Below are 23,455 nucleotides of genomic sequence, written 5' to 3'. Positions count from 1 at the left end.
TTATCATCAAAATAACCATTTTGCAGAAAATTCAAGTATTACATTTAAATACTGATTAATAATGTCACAAGTAAGGTACATATTTTATGAAAATGTGGTGTTTTGAAAGGAAATCCCATAAATAGAGAACCTAGGATGACATTGCTTTAAGAACTGACAGCAGCCAGTCTGTGCAATCTGAAAGGCAGATCCAAATACCACATATGCCAACACAGCTGAAAAGCATCTTTTAGCAATTGCTACTTTTAACAGCTCCATTTGTTATTTACAAGTCTCATATGTCTTACTTGGGAAATATAGTTGCTTCAGTAAGCTTTCAATATGCAATTTGTCAAAAACATTTTCTTATTTCTAGAACCATATTTACCATATTTCTATTGAAAGATAAATATAGCAGCAATAAAATAATGTGCATCATATGCTGGTCTGGCTGATAAATAGTTTTGACTTACCTCCCAAAGGGATTTAAAGTCCTTCTGTTCGATACGCAGAAGTTCACTAAATTCCCTTGTAACAATAGTGGCATGGCGGGGTGTATTGTCCAATATTGACTCTCCAAAAGCTGTCCCAACTCCAAGTGTACATATTGTGACTGCATCCTAGAAACAAAAAAAAAGTTTTGTTTGATTGAAAAGCTATACTAAAGAGTTTAAGGCATTAACACTTTTGAGATAAATACAGCATATATAAATGGTAGGTATTTAAGACCAAGTATTTTAAGTAGCATTCCTCCTTTCTGTTAAAAACCCCATGGAAATATTGTGTGTTTAAATTATGTCATGGTAAATGTGTTCTGGGTCCCTGGGGTTGGAGTATATGGAGAGAAAGGTGGGCCAATACTTGTTAATCACAGGTGTGGCTCATAACTACAGCTCTGAGAGTTTAAAAGGAAGTATGACCTAGCTAGGCCTATCAGACTGTTACCTAGTCAGGAGGGCTGTGTGTTAACAGTCTTTATTGCTGTGAGATGTTGGTAAAAATGACATTATTCTGCAAAGTGCTGTGCTGTGCTATGCTGTGAAGTACTATGATGTGCTGCAAAGGATGGACTTTCCATCTTGAATGTTAAACTGCCTGTTTTGCTGTTGCTCTTTCAATAAAATCCTTAAAACTAAAGTGGACTGTGCTAAAGAAGACAGTGGTTTAAAAACATAATTTATGTAAGAACTTACCTAATAAATTAATTTCTTTCATATTAGCAAGAGTCCATGAGCTAGTGACGTATGGGATATACATTCCTACCAGGAGGGGCAAAGTTTCCCAAACCTCAAAATGCCTATAAATACACCCCTCACCACACCCACAAATCAGTTTAACGCATAGCCAAAGTGGGGTGATAAGACAAAAAGTGCAAAAGCATAACAAATAAGGAATTGGAATAATTGTGCTTTATACAAAAAAATCATAACCACCACAAAAAGGGTGGGCCTCATGGACTCTTGCTAATATGAAAGAAATGAATTTATCAGGTAAGTTCTTACATAACTTATGTTTTCTTTCATGTAATTAGCAAGAGTCCATGAGCTAGTGACGTATGGGATAATGAATACCCAAGATGTGGATCTTCCACGCAAGAGTCACTAGAGAGGGAGGGATAAAATAAAGACAGCCAATTCCGCTGAAAATAATCCACACCCAAAATAAAGTTTAAATCTTATAATGAAAAAAACTGAAATTATAAGCAGAAGAATCAAACTGAAACAGCTGCCTGAAGAACTTTTCTACCAAAAACTGCTTCAGAAGAAGAAAACACATCAAAATGGTAGAATTTAGTAAAAGTATGCAAATAAGACCAAGTTGCTGCTTTGCAAATCTGATCAACCGAAGCTTCATTCCTAAATGCCCAGGAAGTAGAAACTGACCTAGTAGAATGAGCTGTAATCCTTTGAGGCGGAGTTTTACCAGACTCGACATAAGCATGATGAATTAAAGATTTCAACCAAGACGCCAAAGAAATGGCAGAGGCCTTCTGACCTTTCCTAGAACCGGAAAAGATAACAAAAAGACTAGAAGTCTTTCGGAAATCCTTAGTAGCTTCAACATAATATTTCAAAGCTCTAACTACATCCAAAGAATGCAATGATCTCTCCTTAGAATTCTTAGGATTAGGACATAATGAAGGAACCACAATTTCTCTACTAATGTTGTTAGAATTCACAACCTTAGGTAAAAATTTAAAAGAAGTTCGCAACACCGCCTTATCCTGATGAAAAATCAGAAAAAGAAACTCACAAGAAAGAGCAGATAATTCAGAAACTCTTCTAGCAGAAGAGATGGCCAAAAGAAACAAAACTTTCCAAGAAAGTAATTTAATGTCCAGTGAATGCATAGGTTCAAATGGAGGAGCTTGAAGAGCCCCCAGAACCAAATTCAAACTCCAAGGAGGAGAAATTGACTTAATAACAGGTTTTATACGAACCAAAGCTTGTACAAAACAATGAATATCAGGAAGATTAACAATCTTTCTGTGAAAAAGAACAGAAAGAGCAGAGATTTGTCCTTTCAAGGAACTTGCAGACAAACCTTTATCCAAACCATCCTGAAGAAACTGTAAAATTCTCGGAATTCTAAAAGAATGCCAGGAAAAATGATGAGAAAGACACCAAGAAATGTAAATCTTCCAGACTCGATAATATATCTTCCTAGATACAGATTTACGAGCCTGTAACATAGTATTAATCACAGAGTCAGAGAAACCTCTTTGATTGAGAATCAAGCGTTCAATCTCCATACCTTCAAATTTAAGGATTTGAGATCCTGATGGAAAAAAGGACCTTGTGACAGAAGGTCTGGTCTTAACGGAAGAGTCCACGGTTGGCAAGTGGCCATCCGGACAAGATCCGCATACCAAAACCTGTGAGGCCATGCTGGAGCTACCAGCAGAACAAACGAGCATTCCTTCAGAATCTTGGAAATTACTCTTGGAAGAAGAACTAGAGGCGGAAAGATATAGGCAGGACGATACTTCCAAGGAAGTGACAATGCATCCACTGCTTCCGCCTGGGGATCCCTGGATCTGGACAGATACCTGGGAAGCTTCTTGTTTAGATGAGAAGCCATCAAATCTATTTCTGGAAGTCCCCACATTTGAACAATCTGAAGAAATACCTCTGGGTGAAGAGACCATTCGCCCGGATGTAACGTTTGGCGACTGAGATAATCCGCTTACCAATTGTCTATACCTGGGATATGAACCGCAGAAATTAGACAGGAGCTGGATTCCGCCCATACCAGTATTCGAGATACTTCTTTCATAGCCAGAGGACTGTGAGTCCCTCCTTGATGATTGATATATGCCACAGTTGTGACATTGTCCGTCTGAAAACAAATGAACGATTCTCTCTTTAGAAGAGGCCATGACTGAAGAGCTCTGAAAATTGCACGGAGTTCCAAAAAAAAGATTGGTAATCTCATCCTCCTGAGATTCCCAAACCCCTTGTGCTGTCAGAGACCCCCAAACAGCTCCCCAACCTGTCAGACTTGCATCTGTTGAAATCACAGTCCAGGTTAGAAGAACAAAAGAAGCCCACTGAACTAGACGACAGTGATCTGTCCACCACGTCAGAGAGTGACGTACAATCGGTTTTAAAGATATCAATTGAGATATCTTTGTATAATCCCTGCACCACTGATTCAGCATACAAAGCTGAAGAGGTCGCATGTGAAAACGAGCAAAGGGGATCGCGTCCGATGCAGCAGTCATAAGACCTAGAATTTCCATGCATAAGGCTACCGAAGGGAATGATTGAGACTGAAGGTTTCGAGAAGCTGAAACCAATTTTAGACGTCTCTTGTCCGTCAGAGACAGAGTCATGGACACTGAATCTATCTGGAAACCTAAAAAGGTTACCCTTGTCTGAGGAATCAATGAACTTTTCGGCAAATTGATCCTCCAACCATGATCTCGAAGAAACAATACAAGTCGATTCGTATGAGATTCTGCTAAATGTGAAGACTGAGCAAGTACCAAGATATCGTCCAAATAAGGAAATACCACAATACCCTGTTCTCTGATTACAGACAGAAGGGCACCGAGAACCTTTGTAAAAATCCTTGGAGCTGTTGTTAGGCCAAATGGCAGAGCCACAAACTGGTAATGCTTGTCTAGGAAAGAGAATCTCAGAAACTGATAATGATCTGGATGAATCGGAATATGCAGATATGCATCCTGTAAATCTATTGTGGACATATAATGCCCTTGCTGAACAAAAGGCAGAATAGTCCTTATAGTTACCATTTTGAATGTTGGTATCCTTACATAATGATTCAATATTTTTAAATCCAGAACTGGTCTGAAGGAATTCTCCTTCTTTGGTACAATGAAGAGATTTGAGTAAAACCCCAGCCCCTGTTCCAGAACTGGAACTAGCATAATTACTCCAGCCAACTCTAGATCTGAAACACATTTCAGAAATGCTTGAGCCTTCGCTGGATTTACTGGGACACGGGAAAGAAGAAATCTTCTTGCAGGAGGCCTCATCTTGAAGCCTATTCTGTACCCTTCTGAAACAATGTTCTGAATCCAAAGATTGTGAATTGAATTGATCCAAATTTCTTTGAAAAAACGTAATCTGCCCCCTACCAGCTGGGCTGGAATGAGGGCCGCACCTTCATGTGGACTTGGGAGCTGGCTTTGGCTTTCTAAAGGGCTTGGATTTATTCCAGACTGGAGATGGTTTCTGAACTGATACCGCTCCTGTAGGGGAAGGATCAGGCTTTTGTTCCTTATTGTGACGAAAGGAACGAAAACGATTATTAGACCTAAATTTACCTTTAGATTTTTTATCCTGTGGTAAAAAAGTTCCTTTCCCTCCAGTAACAGTTGAAATAATAGAATCCAACTGTGAACCAAATAATTTATTACCCTGGAAAGAAAGGGAAAGTAAAGTTGACTTAGAAGACATATCAGCATTCCAAGTTTTAAGCCATAAAGCTCTTCTAGCTAAAATAGCTAGAGACATATACCTGACATCAACCCTAATGATATCAAAGATGGCATCACAAATAAAATTATTAGCATGTTGAAGAAGATTAACAATGCTATGAGAATTATGATCTGTTACTTGTTGCGCTAAAGCTTCTAACCAAAAAGTTGAAGCTGCAGCAACATTCGCTAAAGATATAGCAGGTCTAAGAAGATTACCTGAACATAAGTAAGCTTTTCTTAGAAAGGATTCAATTTTCCTATCTAAAGGATCCTTAAAGGAAGTACTATCTGCCGTAGGAATAGTAGTACGCTTAGCAAGAGTAGAGATAGCCCCATCAATCTTAGAGATTTTGTCCCAAAACTCTAATCTGTCAGATGGCACAGGATATAATTGCTTAAAACGTTTAGAAGGAGTAAATTAATTACCCAAATTATTCCATTCCCTGGAGATTACTTCAGAAATAGCATCAGGGACAGGAAAAACTTCTGGAATAACTACAGGAGATTTAAAAACCTTATTTAGTATCAAGAGGACCAGAATCCTCTATTTCTAATGCAATTAAGACTTCTTTAAGCAAAGAACGAATAAATTCCATTTTGAACAAATATGAAGATTTATCAGCATCAACCTCTGAAACAGAATCCTCTGAACCAGAGGAATCATTATCAGAATCAGAATGACGATGTTCATTTAAAAATTCATCTGAAAAATGAGAAGTTTTAAAAGACCTTTTATGTTTACTAGAAGGAGGGATAACAGACATAGCCTTCTTAATGGATTTAGAAACAAAATCTCTTATGTTATCTGCATTAACAAGTTTGTCATGACATTCATTACAAACAACAGCTGGAGGAACAGATACCATAAGTTTACAGCAAATACACTTAACTTTGGTAGACCCAGCATCAGGCAGCGATTTTCCAGAAGTATCTTCTGACTCAGGGTCAATCTGGGACATCTTGCAATATGTAATAGAAAAAAACAACATATAAAGCAAAATTGGTCAAATTCCTTAAATGACAGTTTCAGGAATGGGAAAAAATGCCAGTGAACAAGCTTCTAGCAACCAGAAGCAATAAACAATGAGACTTAAAATAATGTGGAGACAATAATGACGCCCATATTTTTTAGCGCCAAAAAAGACGCCCACATTATTTGGCGCCTAAATGCTTTTGGCGCCAAAAATGACACCACATCCGGTAACGCCGACACTTTTGGCGCAAAAAAACGTCAAAAATGACGCAACTTCCGGTGACAAGTATGACACCAGAAATAACAAAGAAAATTTTTTGCGCCAAAAAAGTCTGCGCCAAGAATGACGCAATAAAATGAAGCCTTTTCAGCCCCCGCGAGCCTAACAGCCCACAGGGAAAAAAGTCAAATTTTAAGGTAAGAAAAAAATTGATTATTCAAATGCATTATCCCAAATAATGAAACTGACTGTCTGAAATAAGGAATATTGAACATCCTGAATCAAGGCAAATAAATGTTTAAATACAAATATTTAGAACTTTATATAAAAGTGCCCAACCATAGCTTAGAGTGTCACAAAAATAAGACTTACTTACCCCAGGACACTCATCTACATGTAGTAGAAAGCCAAACCAGTACTGAAACGAGAATCAGTAGAGGTAATGGTATATATAAGAGTATATCGTCGATCTGAAAAGGGAGGTAAGAGATGAATCTCTACGACCGATAACAGAGAACCTATGAAATAGACCCCGTAGAAGGAGATCATTGAATTCAAATAGGCAATACTCTCTTCACATCCCTCTGACATTCACTGCACGCTGAGAGGAAAACCGGGCTCCAACCTGCTGCGGAGCGCATATCAACGTAGAATCTAGCACAAACTTACTTCACCACCTCTACAGGAGGCAAAGTTTGTAAAACTGATTTGTGGGTGTGGTGAGGGGTGTATTTATAGGCATTTTGAGGTTTGGGAAACTTTGCCCCTCCTGGTAGGAATGTATATCCCATACGTCACTAGCTCATGGACTCTTGCTAATTACATGAAAGAAATGTTCCCTGTTACAATATTACCAAGTAACAGTGGCAGCTAATACTTCCTATTAGTATACAATAATTATCTGTGTATTTTCCCAGTTTAAACACAAACCTCTTTTAGCTACTTTGTTTTAAAGGGACAGTCTAGTCCAAAATAAACTTTCATGATTTAAATAGAGTGCGTAATTTTAAAGAATTTTCCAATTTTTCTTTTATCACCAATTTTGCTTTGTTCTCTTGGTATTCTTAGTTGTGTGTAGTATAGATAGCACTGTGCTCACACACATTGATTTACCTAGGAGCCAGCACTGATTGGCTATAATGCAAGTCTATCAAAATAACTGAAATAAGGGGGCAGTTTGCAGAAAACTAGGGAATGGGTAAAAGGGATTATCTATCTTTTAAAACAATACAAATTCTGGTGTAGACTGTCCCTTTAATTATAAAGTCATTACACCAATCTCAAGGCAGCGTAACCCTCTATTAGTGAAAATACAAATTAGATGTTTTGCTGCACGGAATAACACCCCTAAAACCCCAAGAGCAACATGACAAAATTCCCAAAACCACAGAACTCATTGTTTTAAAGTTTTGGCCCTCTCTATTTTACAGACTGACGCCCCACTTCTAAAAAATCATTAGAAGTAATTCACGCTCGTATTACAAGTTGAAAGTTTGCACTCTCATGTTCGTAACGTCACAATATCAAACAGACTTTTGAGAAGTCACAAATGCAATATCCCATTCCCCCATAGATTTAATGGAGCAAAAAAAGTTGAAAAAAACCTAACACCCACATGTCGCACAAACAGGATTGCGGTTATTTAAAAGCCCAACATAAGAAGATAATATTGAATATTCCATAATCCAATGTTATGCACATAGCAGAATATGTTCTGTGTATTCTTAAAGAGATATATATATATATATATATGACGGATTTTTGCACAAATAAGTGTAATATAGGTAGTGGCGATGTCGGGGGCAGCAGATTAGGGGTTAATAAGTGTAATGTAGGTGGTGGTGATGTCGGGGGCAGCTGATTAGGGGGATGTTTAGACTCGGGGTTTATGTTAGGGTGTTAGGTGTAAACATAACTTTTCTTTCCCCAAAGGAATCAATGGGGCTGCGTTACGGAGCTTTACGCTCCTTTATTGCAGGTGTTAAGCTTTTTTTTAGCCGGCTCTCCCCATTGATGTCTATGGGGAAATCGTGCACAAGCACGTAAAACCAGCTCAAAGCAGCGCTGGTATTTGAGTGCGGTATGGAGCTCAACGCTGCCATATTGCCTGCTATCGCCAGGTTTTTTGCAAACCTGTAATAGCAGTGATATAGGGAGGTGAGCGGTGACTGCTGTGCATAGTTAATGCAATGTATTATTGTGTAATTTACCTACAAATATTACGTCTTTGATAAAATATGATTTTGGTGAACAATTTTGATGCACCTTAACAATACAATATTTCCCTGAGTATTTTTGTGTGAATGGTTCAATTATTCGTTTTGTAAGATTTTTAAATTACGAATTTTATTGTGCAGTTGTGTAATTATGAACCTGCTTCACCTTTTGAAAATGCCATATACACCCTTAGCGAGGCACACTGTTTTCAGATTAAAAAGTGGCTTTATATAATTTCAGGGAAATAGGACTGGCGAGCATTCTTATAGAATCTCACCAGCCCAAAGATCATTGAAGAACTGGGGGCTAAGTGATACAACACTCAAGCTAAAATTAGTATTATTATAAAGTAGAGACTCTGATCATTCTGATTTTGGATATGCTCTTTGTTTGGCAATACCCATTTAACAACAGTAAAATAAAATGGGCCGAGCTATAAATGCAATAACTGAATGCGATCAGTTGTACTAAAAACATTTTCTTATAGTTGTATTTAATTTAAAAAACGAATAAAATAATCTTTATAGGAAGATACTAATTGTAATACAAACCATATTTTAATGGGCTCAAACATTAGAAAGCAAAATCAAATTTTTCCAAAACACATTCAAACACCTGAGTATAAAATTTAACGTTAAACCCTAATAAAAATGTGGTGATATGTTGTTGTATTATTAAAGTGACATGAAAACCCCAAGGGGTCAATTTACCATGTCCGCCCGACATCGCTAAATGCAGACAGCATACGCTGTTGGCATTTAACATTGCACAAGCATTTCTTGTGAAATGCTTGTGCAATGCCCGCCTCTGCACATTCGCGGCCAATTCACTAGCAGGGGGTGTCAATCATCCCGATCGGATCGGGATGATTGCAGTCCACCACCTAAAAGGTGGCTAACAACGACCGCTGCTTCTTAACATCTGTTTCCGTCGAGCCAAAAACTTTGCGCGGAGAAAGCAGCATCCACTGCTTATTAAATCTCCCCCCAAATTTGCTTCATTCAGGAGAGCCAATGACAAGAGGCATATATATGCAGCCACCAATCGGCAGCTAGATCCCAGCAGTGCAATGTTGTTCCGGAGCCAACCTGGGATAATTACAAGAGAACAAAGTAAATTTGAGAATATAAGTAAATAAAGTCTCTTACAATGTGCATGTGCTATATCTTAATAGTTGTTGGTAGAAAATGTTACCTGGTGGTTGTTTGTTTCAGTCACTTTAACATCAAGTGATCCTGTTAGGACTGCGTACCAGCTTGTGCCAATGTCACCCTGGCGGTATACTGCAACATAAGAAAGAAAGCTTATGTTTTGTTTCAATGTAAATATGTTTACTGAATATAAATAAATATTTTATGGCATTTTCTGTTGTCTTTATCTGTTTATATATATTTCCCTCTAAGCACATAATTGCATGTTTGTGTCTTAAAGGGACAGTAAAGTCCAAATTAAACTTTCATGATTCAGAGCATGTCCTTTTACACAACTTTCCAATTTACTTTTATCATCAAGTTTGCTTATTTCTCTTGGTATTTTTTGTTAAAGGCTAAACCTAGGTGGGCTCATAGGATGATTTCTAAGACTCTGCAGTCCACCTGTTATCTTACTGTCTGGCTGTGAATAGCTAATAACATGTACTGTTTGTTCATGTGTGCCATATAGATAATATTGTGCTCACTCCTGTGGAGTAATTTAAGAGTCAGCACTAATTGCCTGAAATGCAAGTCTGTCAAAAGATCTGAAATAAGGAGGCAGTCAGCAGAAGCTTAGATACAAGGTAATTACAGAGGTAAAAAAGTATATTTTTATAACAGTGTTTGTTATGCAAAACTGGGGAATGGTAAATAAAGGGATTACCTATCTTGGTGTTGACTGTCCCTTTAATGATACTTATATCTTTTTCACAGGGACTGCTCACTATTCCAAGCTACTTGTGTGCAGTACATGAGGTTGTTACAGTTTAGTGAAGTATCTGGCTGCGATTCCTGACTATTCCTTTGCCTTTTTTGCATCTGCAACATATACAAATCATAGCCACGATTCCTCTATAAACAGTAAAGAGCTTGACATTCTTTGTATATCTGGGTTGTAACACTGTATATTTGGGTATAAAGACTTGTGCTTTTATAAGTAAAATTAACATTTGCTTAGCAGCTCTGCAAATAAAAATAAAAACCCAGTTTGACTCCTTATCTGGAAAAAGGTTAGATATCCCTTTACTCAACTGTAAAATAATTATGTAGAATTTATGAGCTCTCATTCTTTAATTAGTCCTTAAAATGCTTTTAAAAATGTTCAGTATATATTTCACCTATACATTTTTAAAACATTTAACAAACCAGAGCTGCATTGTGTTGTATTAAACAATATGGATATACTGTATATAAAAAAAAAACTAGATGGATTGAGCAGGAGTCTTCGCTCCCTTCTCCGTCTGTATTTTTGTTGCTCTCTGTCTTCTTTAAGCACCTACCCCCACTGCAGCTTGCCAGCTAACCAGCCCGCCCACCTTCCTGTTGTATTTAATGGTGCTCCCAGCACCACTGACGTAAGTCTTCTCCCTCTGTATTTTTGCTGTATTTTTGTTGATCTGTTTTCTTTTAGCAACTATCCCCACTCCAGCTTGCCAGCTAACCAGCCCACCCACCTTCCTGCTGTATTTAATGGTGCTTGCTGCCAAAGGCAAGCCTGTCAGCGCCCGTCCACGCCCCAACCGCACCCAATGCCATGAACCTTGGCTCCAGAAATTGCCGCCATTACGACGCCAGCACCATCCATCTGCTCAACACCTGCCACAACTGCTCCTTCCCCTCCCTCCGGACCACAACCCAACCAACTAACCCACCCAAAAACAGCCACAACTACCTCAACTGCATCCTCCTCAACACCCGCTCCATCCACAAGCACGCCCTCGAAATCTTGAACCTGCTAGACTCCACCTCCCTAGACGTCGCCTTCTTCACCGAGGTCCGAGACCTGGCTGAACCCCACATCAGCGCCGGACATCGCCACTGCAATACCCAACAGCTACAAGATCTGCCACAAAGACCGCAGCAACAGACCTGGAGGAGGCATTGCTATCATCCACAAACACACCATCCAAGTCACAACCAGCTCTGACAACCACTCACCAGACCTGGAACACCTACACTTCAAGATCCAGGTCAACCCCAACACCACCCTCCATGGCACCCTCATCTACAGACCTCCCGGACCTCGTCCCGCCTTCTGCGACTCCATCACCGACTACTTCGCACCCCATGCCATCGCCTCAATGGACTACATCCTCCTCAGTGACCTCAACTTCCATCTTGACAACCCCAACTATCACAACACCTCTACCCTCCTGGAAAACCTCGGAACCATCAGACTGAAGCAACTCGTAAACTACCCAACCCACGCAGCCGGCCACACCCTCAACCCGATCTCCGCAGGCAACCACATCTCAGTCAATCACATCACCGAACTCCTCTGGACTGACCACCACTGCATACACTTCTCCTTCAACAAACCCACCACCCATCTCTGGCAGTACCACCCGCCCTGCAGAAACTGGAACAACATCACCCAAGACCAACTGCACCGCACCCTAAACAAATCCTCCCCACCTACCTCCACAGATGCCAACTCCTCCGCCCGCAACCTCCACCGCTGGATCACAGATTGATCCAACACCCTCGCCCCCTCGAGAAACTGTACAGCCGCCAAACCATCATCAAGGCCAGCTGGTTTACCCCGACCCTTCAGGACTCCAAACGCCACTGCAGACGATTGGAAAGAACCTGGAGATCCAGCAAGACCCTTCTGGAAAAAGCTGCCTTTAAGGAAGCAATCACCACCCACCACCACCTCATAAAAACTGGCAAAAAAACAGCCATTCAAGACAGAATCAACTATAACACACAAAACCGCAAACAGTTGTTCTCAGTCATCAAGGAATTCTCTAAGCCCAACAGCAACACCACCGACATCCCACCCTCCCAGGACCTCTGCGATACCCTCGCTGCACACTTCCACTGCAAGATCCTCGACATCTATGACAGTTTCATGACTCATAACTCAACCTCCACCCCTACACCCACCGACACCCCACCCAAATTCATCCCCCCACACAGACTATCTGGAGCCCCCTCACCACAAAGGACACCCTCAGAATCATGAAATCCATCCACTCCGGCGCACCCTCAAACCCATGCCCCATCACATATTCAAATAAGAAAATTTTAAGTAAAGATGAGGAGAGGGTTTTAAATTTAGGATTATCATTTGCCCCATCCAGAACTTTAAATAAATTTGAGACTCACATTAATGTGAAGAAGTACGTGAGGAACCTGACTCTCAAACGGTTCTTTCTAAAAAACCCCATTGAAAAATATATATGTAATGAAAGAGCCAACACGAATGTAGATAAATTTGAACATACTAATTTAAAATTAAAGTCAAACTTCTATCCAAAAAATGATAGAGGAAGCAATTTAGAAACCTTCGAAAAGATGGTCCTAATGGACCTAAGGAAAAGTGAAGGGAGAAAGAATAAATGTAAAAGAAATTTAAATAAAAAGGATAAAGAATTATTGGAACAACTTCAAAATAATAGTGATATCACATTCAAAATGGCGGATAAAGGGGGAGGCCTGGTCATTATGGACAGCCAAAATTATAAAAATGAGGCTGAGAGATTACTAAATGATAAAAAGACTTACAGGAAGCTAGATATGGATCCAACTAAGAAGTTTATAACTAAATTACTTAAAATTATAGATAAAGGGAAGGATAAAGGGATTTTAACAGAAAAAGAATATTTATACATTAAACCTCAACACCCTAGGATTCCCATATTTTACTTTTTGCCTAAGGTGCATAAAAGTCTAGTTAACCCCCCAGGTAGGCCCATTGTCTCGGGGATTGATTCCATTACATCGAATCTTTCCCAGTACGTGGATAAGTTCCTCCAGAAATATGTAGGAAGCTTAGATTCCTACTTAAAAGACTCTACTAATGTTTTGAGAATATTGAAAGAGATAGAATGGGAGGATGGTTTTTTGATGGCCACTTGTGATGTGTCATCTTTGTACACAAATATTAAACATAATCTAGGATTAGAAGCTGTGGAGTATTTTTTATCCAAAGATGAGAGTATGGTTGAGGATCAGAAGGAATTTATATTAGAAAGTATTAGTTTTATATTGGAGCATAATTATTTTTCCTTTGATGGAAACTATTTCCAGCAAATAGAGGGTACAGCCATGGGCACGAGATTCGCACCGAGCTATGCAAATCTGTTTATGGGAGAATGGGAACAGAGGTTTCTCCTGTTTGCTGAGCTCGGTGCGAATCTCGTGCTTTTTAAAAGATACATAGATGATATTTTAATTATTTGGCGTGGGAGTGAAGAGTCCCTCATAGATTTATTTAATACTATGAACAGTAATGATAGGGGCCTGACTTTTACATATAATATTAGTAAAGAAAAAATAACTTTCCTGGATTTAGATTTAGTTGTGGAAAATAAAGAGTGTATAACTAAAACCCATTTTAAACCCACGGATGCAAATAACTACATCCATGCTACTAGCTGCCATTATAAGAAATGGATAGACAATATTCCGGTTGGTCAATGTCTAAGGATTCGAAAAAATTGTTCCAGATTAATGGATTTTGATGAGCAAATAGGAATATTGGAAGATAGGTTTAGAGATAGAGGCTATCAGGAGAAGAATATTAAAGCAGCCATTACAAGAGCTAGGGTTACAGAGAGAAATTCACTTTTAGAATATAAAAATAAGGAATTTGAGAAGAAAGAAATGATAGATGTTCCATTTATCACCACATATAGTGAGGATCATGGGATGATGAGGAAAATCCTAAGAAAGCACTGGCACCTTATAAAAAATGATCCGGTGATTGGAGACAAGCTCCCCCCATACCCAAGGATAGTATATAAAAAAACGAAAAATTTTAAAACAATCCTAGCCCCTAGCGAATTTAAACGGAAGAAAGAAAGACCCCCGAAAGATAGAGATCTAAGAGGAGAGGAAATAAGAGGCTTCTTCCCCTGTGTCACTTGTAAAGCCTGTAGAAATGGGATTAAAAAGAAGGATGTAGTGATCCCAGGTATGGACAAAGAGTATAAGATCAAGGATACAATTAGGTGCAATAGTGTAGTGTATATGTTACGATGCTCATGTAAATATCTTTACATAGGGGAAACAACAAGGATGTTGAGAGATAGAGTTAGGGAACATCTATGGAATATAGAAAAAGGGAAGCTGGATACACATTTATACCAACATTTTAGAGAGATACATAAAAATAACATCAAGGACCTCACATTTTGGGGATTGTGTTTGGTAAGGAAAGATTGGAGGGGGGGCAATTTCGAAAATAAACTTTTAAAAAGAGAAGCTGAGTTACTGTACCCCAATGGTCTTAACTCAGAATTGGAATTGGCTCCTTTTTTAATGTAATTTTTATGTAATTCAAGGTAATTAATTTATTTATTTATTTTTAAACTAATATATTTTTATCTATTTGTGCCATACTATTTCCTCATAGAATGATTTGTCTTAATATAATATTGATTAGATCTATTATATATATTAGATACTAGATTCCCTTGTTTGCTTATTTATTTATTTATATATGCCTCTTACAATATACCCCTATTAATAATATATGAAGATTTTAAAGATTAAAATGATTTTAGAAATGTCTTTTCACTTCTTGTCTCCCATGTATTTCGATGGTTATGCTCTAAGGTTTTGTATATTTTAATATAACTCCCCACCCCAAAGTCACAATTTTTTGCGTATTTCTCAAATTAAATTTATATTTTATTGAAATTTATAAATTTATTTTACTACATTTTTATTTTAATTTTATTTACATTGGAAATTTATTCTACAATTTATTCCTCAATAAAATATATTTTTTTAGAGTAGCATATTATTACGGTTTTTGCATTTAAGATAGAAATTGAGATAGACTATATGAATGGATTCATGAATGACTGTGGAATGTCTAAAATTGATTAAGCATGTGTCTCTGTATCGATTCCCACATTTAACATAAGCAGGAAGGTAATGAACAATTGACGAATCAGGAGCTACAGCGGGGTTTTTAAGATAGCACAGGTGCAGGGTAAAGTATCTTGACAAAGACCCACACGGGTTGAAACGCGTAGAGGATTCACCCTGCCATTACACAAAGTTGCCTTTTCTGCTATTAGTCTATTCGATAGACGAAGACCTGAGGAGAATCTTTCACCGCGTACTTGGAAGTACTGAAGAGGGGTAATAGAACCAGGATTAGAGGTCTCCCTACACCTCGTAATAGACTTGCGCAAGTCTGAACCGCCTGGAGGTTCCGGAAACCAGGTGACGTAGGAGTTTTGGAAGCCGCCGGTGTGCGGTTGATTGTTTGTAGCAGAGCGGCTGAGATACAAGTGGAGTCACGGTAAGAAGGCGGATAGCCTCAAAATACACAGGATAACAACGGAGATTTCCGTAAAATATTGAAGCCTTACAGACTAACTCCCTTGCAAATTATATACAGCGCCGGTGAAAAAAGACCGACGGCTGTTGTCATTTGGGATAATCAATTTTAAAAGAGACTAAAACCTGGCACTTTACCCTGCTGTAGCGGACTTGTCATAAATTGTACTGTGCATAAATTTTTATTATAAACTTTTTATCAGGAAGAGACATTATTATTTTTAAGTCCTTTCTAGAAATATATTGCACCTTCTGGTTTTGAAACGAATTCAAACTTGCATTTATTCATTGGTTTTTATATCATCATTTAGACTGTTATTGTTTTAGGGAGTGTGTGAATGGTTGAAAGAGCAACTATAGTTGGGAATGATTGTATATTGTTTTAGATTTTGATTATGAATTGTGATTTTGTAACTGTTCATCAAATAAACTTTTTTATATACTAGATCTGCTTATTAACTAAATATTTTAAATATTTTAATATATTTAAGACCATAGTAGATTTATTCCCTAACGTTTGATCTATTCTCTACAGAGGTAATTATAGTTGTTTAGCATATTTGTTTTGCATATCTACTGAATCTCCTGCTTTAAGCGCCCACTGTTATATAATAAATCCATCACATATTCAACAAAGCAAGCGACACCATCGCCCCTAAACTCCGCCGCACCATCAACTGCTCTATCAAAAGTGGCACCTTCCCGGATGTCTGGAAGCATGCATAACTGAAACCCCTGCTGAAGAAATCATGGACCTGAATAACTACCGCCCTATCTCTCTACTCCCCTTCCTGGCCAAAGTCATAGAAAAGTCCATTAACTTGCAACTTATTGACCAATCCGGTTTCAGAAGCAACCACAACACCGAGACAGCCCTCCTCGCCGCCACAGACAACATATGCGCCATGCTCGACAGAGGAGAAACTGCCGCACACATCCTTCTAGACCTCTCAGTAGCATTTGACACTGTCGACCACAACACCCTCCGCACCCGCCTACACGACGCCGGCATCCACAGCAAAGCCCTGGAATGGATCACCTCCTTCCTCACAGACAGGACCCTGAAAGTCAGACTCCCGCCCTTCTCCTCCAAACCCGCACCAGTCAACTGCGGTGTACCGCAAGGCTCTTGACAGAGCCCCACCCTCTTCAACATCTACATGGCCCCTCTAGCCACCATCATCCGACGCCACGACCTCTACATCGTCTCCTACGCCGACGACACCCAGTTAAACATCTCACTCACCCGAGATCCCACCACCGCCAAAAAGAACGTCCACAAAGGCCTGACAGCAGTCGTCGCCTGGATGAATGACAACAGGCTCAAACTGAACACAGGCAAAACCGAAGTCCTCCTCCTAGGACCCAATAAATCTGCATGGGACGACTCCTGGTGGCCCACAGCCCTCGGTCACCCTCCAACCCCAACCGACCAAAATGAAATCTAGGCTTCATCCTGGACTCTTCACTCTCCATGGACCGACAAATCAATGCAATCACCTCAACATGCTTCCACATTCTCCACCTGCTATGGAAAATCTTCAAGTCCATACCGAAACCAAGAAGACAGTATCCCACGCCCTCGTCAGCAGCCGGTTGGACTACCGCAATGCACACTACGTCGGTGCCACCATCAAATTCCAAAAGAGGCTCCAACTTATCCAAAACGCCTCAGCCAGACTCATCCTCGACATCCCTCGCCAATGCCACATAACCAAACACCTAAGGAACCTTCACTGGCTCCCCATCTACAAGAGAATCACCTTCAAGCTCCTTACCCATGCATTTAAGGCCCTACAATGCATCGGACCCGAATACATCAACTACCGTGTAAATTTCTACACCCCCGCCAGACAACTCCAATCAGCCGACAAACAAGCACTCGCAGTCATCCGCCACATCACCTAATCCATAGCGGGCGGAAGATCCTTCTCCCACATGGCAGCAAAGACATTGGACACCCTCCCGCAGCACCTCAGAGAATCCACCTCCCTTACAAAGTTCAGAAAGGACCTCAAAACCTGGATCTTCAAATGAACGCCCATTCCCTCCCCCCTCCTCCTATCCTCTTCCCTTAATGCCTTGAGACCCTCACGGGTGATTAGTTTGGGCTCTATAAGTACCCAATAGAAAGATAGATAGATAGATAGATAGATAGATAGGATTGGTTGCTATTGTGTTTACTCAAGTTCATGTTCTTATTTATTTTTATTATATATTTTGCACATCAAATGTAAGCAATTCAGAAACAAATGTATATAAAGAAGAAGTAATAGTGATCATACTGATATAGGTTTTCAGTCTCACTTACAGGTAACTCCCTTTTCCAAACTTTCATAATAGCCACAAAAACAGATTTGTTGAAGAAGAATAGGATGATATTTCTCAAATGCTTTTACTCCTTTTAGCCGGGCAAATATAATGTCCACATCTTCTCCAGAACGTTCCATAGGCCTATCATAACATACAAATACAAAATGAAAATACCATTAGCTTATTAATTGGTAACTTTAAATAAAATACATATAATCTTCAAAATATTTTATATGGACTCTGATGATACCTGTTTTGATAAACACCAAATATATTTTATAGCCCTTATTAGTGTTACATATTTATTCCAAGGACAGCAGTTTTTTATTTCTCCATTTTAATAAAAACATACTTTTTTGGGTTTCTATTACTAACACTACTACCTTAATAATTATTTACACTGCAATAAAACACTCTAGTCACCTATTTCTTAAAGCAGTGGCACGTCCACTTATGGCAACAATAAGAAAACACCTGAATACAGAATAGAACAGGTATACACTTCAGAAAATGGATAGTACAATTAAAAATTACTTATGCTAGTTTTTGGCACCCATATTATAGAGCTCAAACAAGTACTGTAAAAGACTGTATAGAACTAAATATAGTGTCTGTATAACACAATCCAACATGAGTTTTCAAGACTAGATCATGTTATTTTTAAAAGGTGACTGCTCATATTTGTATGTATCTTCAATGTTGACAATATAATGTGCTTTTGTGTATCACTGTAGGTATAATTGATATAAACAGTTTGCAGAGGGAGGGTATATTAGAGGTGTTTTCAAACATCCAACAGGACTTTCTGCTCTTGACTGAGTATAACACAGTACTTTTTTTCAAATTGAGATCATAAAGAAAATTTAAAATGTACTCAAGATATATTGAATCAAATGCATTGGTGATAATTAGGCATGTGAATTCAAAGGTTTTCAAATACCTTTGAAGAAGGTGCCCATTCGCAGCATTCAGCTCTTTTTAGAGCCCAATTTCTTCTTGTGAAAGTTCAACACACCAAATTCTCTGCAAATCCAGATCTTCACTTTCACAAGAATAAATCCGGCTCCAAAAAAAGCCAAATGCCACAAGCGGCCACCTTCTTCCACATTCGGACGCATCCGAAACCTCCAAATGCAAATATCTAGTGATAACATATTAGTGTAAATAATATTTCCCCCCCAGAAAACTCATAGCATAAAACGTAAACTGTTGGAGTATTAGAAAAAAATGATTAAAGAACACTTTTTCCTTTTGTGTAAATAATTGTGTTTGTCCCACACTCTCTAGAGGCCAAAAATCAGATACTGCAGCCTTATTTTTCAAATTGCTGCAAATTGTCTTGATTTGCAGCTTTTTTGAAAATATTTTTTTGTCTATAGTGTGTGGGATAAGCACATTTTATACACAAAAGCAGCTGTTAAATGTCCCTTTACATTCTTTATATAACACAACAGTTTCACACTAGTCTCTGGAATTTGGAACAACCTCACGCTAATTCTATTCACCTTTCCCATGATGAAGATAGCATAGCTGGATAATCACTTGGAGACTTTCTGCAAAGCTGCTACAAGCGCTTATCCCTCTAACTGGAAAACATTCCAAATAGTCCTATATTTAAAGGGCCATGACACCCAAATGTTGAAACACTTGAAAGTGATGCAGCATAGCTGTAATAAACTGACTAGAAAATATCACCTGAACATCTCTATGTAAAAAAGTAAGATATTTTACCTGTTAGTTCCCTATTCAGTTTAAGGAAGTTTACTATAAAATATCATGAGAGTTAAGTGAAATTTCATGAGATCACAGTAAAAGTTCATGACCTCAGTGCTGTTGATGCTGATTGGCTGCTGTTCATTTCTTCTTTTTTTTTCCCTGCAGCTGAACAGCAGCTGAAGTATAACTTTTTACACAGAACTTACTCTGGTGAGCTGAGGAAATTGTGAGGTAAAATATCTTCCTTTTTTACATAGAGATGCTCAGGTGATATTTTCCTGTCACCTTTTTACAGTTATACTGCATCACTTTCAAGTGATTTAGCATATGGGTATTATGTCCCTTTAAGTGATTGTGCTCACAGTTTATGAACGGAAAGTAACCACTTGAATGCAGAGGAAAACTTCTGCATTCCTTTTTCTGTGAGAATGATACAGTGTTGTCAATCTGTACAGAACAGTTTTAAACAGTAGCAGGGGTTGGCGAACAAAAGAGGGATGAAATGTCTCTTCTCATTTCCAATGACCACTTTTATTGCCAGGGTACAACCCTCTTTCAAATGAGGGGCCTCATACCCCTCTAGGTAGCAGGTGATTACAATAGGAATGACAATTACCTGTCTACTTTGATTTTTAGGGTAATTAGTAATCCCATTAAATAGCATATCCCATTAAATTGTTCTCCGTCTGGTTGCTAAAAGATTCCTTTGTATGATTGATGGGGCAAACAGAACCAAACCAGCAGCACACGTAGAAATATAATGTATGTATGATTTATGGCACTGAATCTTCATCAGGGCACTCAGCAATAACTTTTACATAAAAATGTAGCTTAAAAGGGAGCAATTCTACATTTTAAATATATATTTTTTTTAAAAATTGGTAAAACAATTGATTAAATTACAAACTTTTATAGTTTTAGCACAAACATCCAAACATTAACAATAACAAACTTGCGCATGTGAAACAACGTACTTGGGGCCAATTTATTAAGGGTCGAATGGCCCTGTTTCCACGCGAGCCTTCAGACAGACATGATCTGCTACAGTAGGCAAAGTTTAGAAATATATATGTGCACAAAAATATATATGTGCTTAAGTGGCAACTATTCTAAATAAATGTCTGGAGAGAGTTTGAAACATTACCGCTGATTCCTTGGTAAGTACATACCTACCATTAGCACTTGTCTAGTCTCTTAAGATGATCACTGGAAATGTGAACAAACATGTAACAAAAGCTTAATCAGGCTTCATTATGAAGTGTATTTATTTCATTTTACACACTGCATTTAAATACTACACCCCAAGTATCCAACTTACTTTTATGTACCTTCAACTTTTTTCAGGAAGAGAGATGCAATGATTATGGTTTAGTAGTATTGATCAAGAAATAGTTGTATATTTCTGCTACCGAATCGGTCTATGTTTTTATTCCAAACCCCCCCCCCCCCCCCCAAAAAAAAAAACACACAAAAAACCAAGGATAATTTCTATTTAGGTGGAACGACTAAAAATGTGAACCATGTGCTATAAAATGTAAATGTGACATTAATATGTTACTAGATTTTAAATAACAAAAATGCCAGAATATTATATTAGGTTCAGCTGTGTGTGCAAATGTCATTTTTTTATCAAAATAGTAATTACTACATTGGCACACACAGCTGAACCTAATATAATATTCTAGAATTTTTTGTCGTTATTTAAAATCTTGTAACATATTAATATTACATTTTTTGAAAAATATCACTTTCCAAAATATATATAATAATCTATTTAAAACAACTGTGTGTGAATCAGATATTTTGCTTAACTGTATTGAATCTGGTTTATTTGTACACTATACTGATGCAAACACTAGAGGTCCTCAATATTCCACAACATAATGTACTGATTTGCAAGAAGAAACATATTGCTGAACATATTTAAAATATTTTCAAATTACAGCTATAGTTTAGGCAAAATCTCTATCAGTTAGTGGGAAGTTTTTCTTTTCTATGAAATATTTTTTGTTTTGTTCATGAGTACCTAATTATTTGTGATAAAAATATACAGAACATAGCTAGTATAATGACTATAACATTACTTCAGTTAAAGGTACAGTCGAGTCAAAATTAAACGTTCATGATGCAGATAGGGAATGCAATTTTAAACAACTTTCCAATTCACTTTTATCATTAAATTTGCTTTGTTCGCTTGTTATTCTTTGTTGAAAGCTAAACCTAGGTAGGCTCATATGCTAATTTCAAAGCCCTTGAAGGCCGTCCCTTATTTTAATGTATCTGGCAGTTTTTCACAGCTAGGGGGCGTTAGTTCATGTGTGTCATATAGAGAACATTGTGACTACGCTCGTGGAGTTACAAATGAAAAGGCACTGATTGGCTAAATGCAAGTCTGTCAAAAGAATTGAAATAAAGGGGGCAGTGTGCAGAGGCTTTACAAAGTAATCACAGAGGTAAAAAGTATATTAATATAACCGTGCTGGTTATGCAAAACAGGGGAATGAATGGGTAATAAAGGGATAATCTATGTTTTTAAACAATGGGGTTGTTCTGGAGAAGACTATCCCTTTAATGTAAGTTCTTGTCTAAATTTAATTTGTGAGGCCATGTTTTATATTAAAACTATTTTATGATTTTTATAATACTACATTATTATTTTCTCCAATCTATCGCTAGATTACGAGTTTTGCGCTAAACAGGGTGCGAAACTAACGCCAAAAAATTTGCGTTATTTCACTCTCCATAGCACTGCCATTACGAGTTACTGAAAAGCCTCCTTCTGCTGTGCGTTATGGTGTGTTAAGCTCCATACCGCACAAAATCCAAGGGCTGAGTTTACATGCTCGTGCACACTTTCTCCCATAGACATCAATGGGGAGAAATAAAAACTGAAGTGCGGAATGGCGATCAGCGTTACGCAACTCCATTAATGTCTATGAGAAAAGAAACCCCAAGTCTAAACACCCTAATCCTCCTCTCCCCGACATCGCCGACACTAAATAAAGTTATAAACCCCTAATCTGCCACTCCCGACATCGGCCACACTAAATAAAGTTATTAACCCCTAATCCGCCACTCCCGACATCAGCCACACTAAATAAAGTTATTAATCCCTAATCCGCCACCCCCAACATCAGCCACACTAAATAAAGTTATTAACCCCTAATCCGCCACTCCTGACATCAGCCACACTAAATAAAGTTATTAACCCCTAATCCGCCGCTCCCCGACATCACCGTCACTAATAAAAGCTATTAACCCCTAATCCTCCGCTCCCCGACATCCCCGCCACTAAATAAACCTATTAACCCCTAATCCGCTGCTTTAGGGGCAATGCTTATTTTAGGATTTTTTAGAGTTAGGTTTTTTATTTTGGGGAGTTGGTTGGTTGGGGGGTTTTACTGTTGGGGGGACTTTGTATTTTTTAACAGGTAAAAGAGCTGTTTAACTTAGGGCAATGCTCTACAAAAGGCCCTTTTAAGGGCTATTGGTAGTTTATTGTAGTTTTTTTATAGGGCTATTAGATTAGGTGTAATTGTTTTTATTTTTGATCATTTCGTTTATTATTTTTTGTGATCTTAGTGTTTTTTATTTTT

The 23,455-nt window shown here is 38.3% G+C and overlaps 1 protein-coding gene across 1 annotated transcript in view; it reads right to left on the bottom strand.

Moving 5' to 3' along the window:
• Positions 1 to 374: 374 nt before the first annotated feature.
• Positions 375 to 23,455, bottom strand: part of LOC128658497 (rap guanine nucleotide exchange factor 4-like) — a 66,176-nt gene continuing 43,095 nt past the window's right edge. Inside the window, exons 2-4 of the mRNA XM_053712839.1 lie at positions 18,142 to 18,284; positions 9,532 to 9,620; positions 375 to 599 (exon numbers count right to left, since the gene is read on the bottom strand). Coding sequence (XP_053568814.1) covers positions 375 to 599; positions 9,532 to 9,620; positions 18,142 to 18,284 — 457 coding nt within the window. The remainder of the gene's footprint in view (positions 600 to 9,531; positions 9,621 to 18,141; positions 18,285 to 23,455) is intronic.

Source organism: Bombina bombina, chromosome 1, assembly GCF_027579735.1.
Source record: "Bombina bombina isolate aBomBom1 chromosome 1, aBomBom1.pri, whole genome shotgun sequence".
In the NCBI taxonomy this organism is placed as follows: domain Eukaryota; kingdom Metazoa; phylum Chordata; class Amphibia; order Anura; family Bombinatoridae; genus Bombina; species Bombina bombina.
Note: the sequence above shows the minus strand (reverse complement) of the source record. Positions and strands in the feature narration are given on the sequence as shown.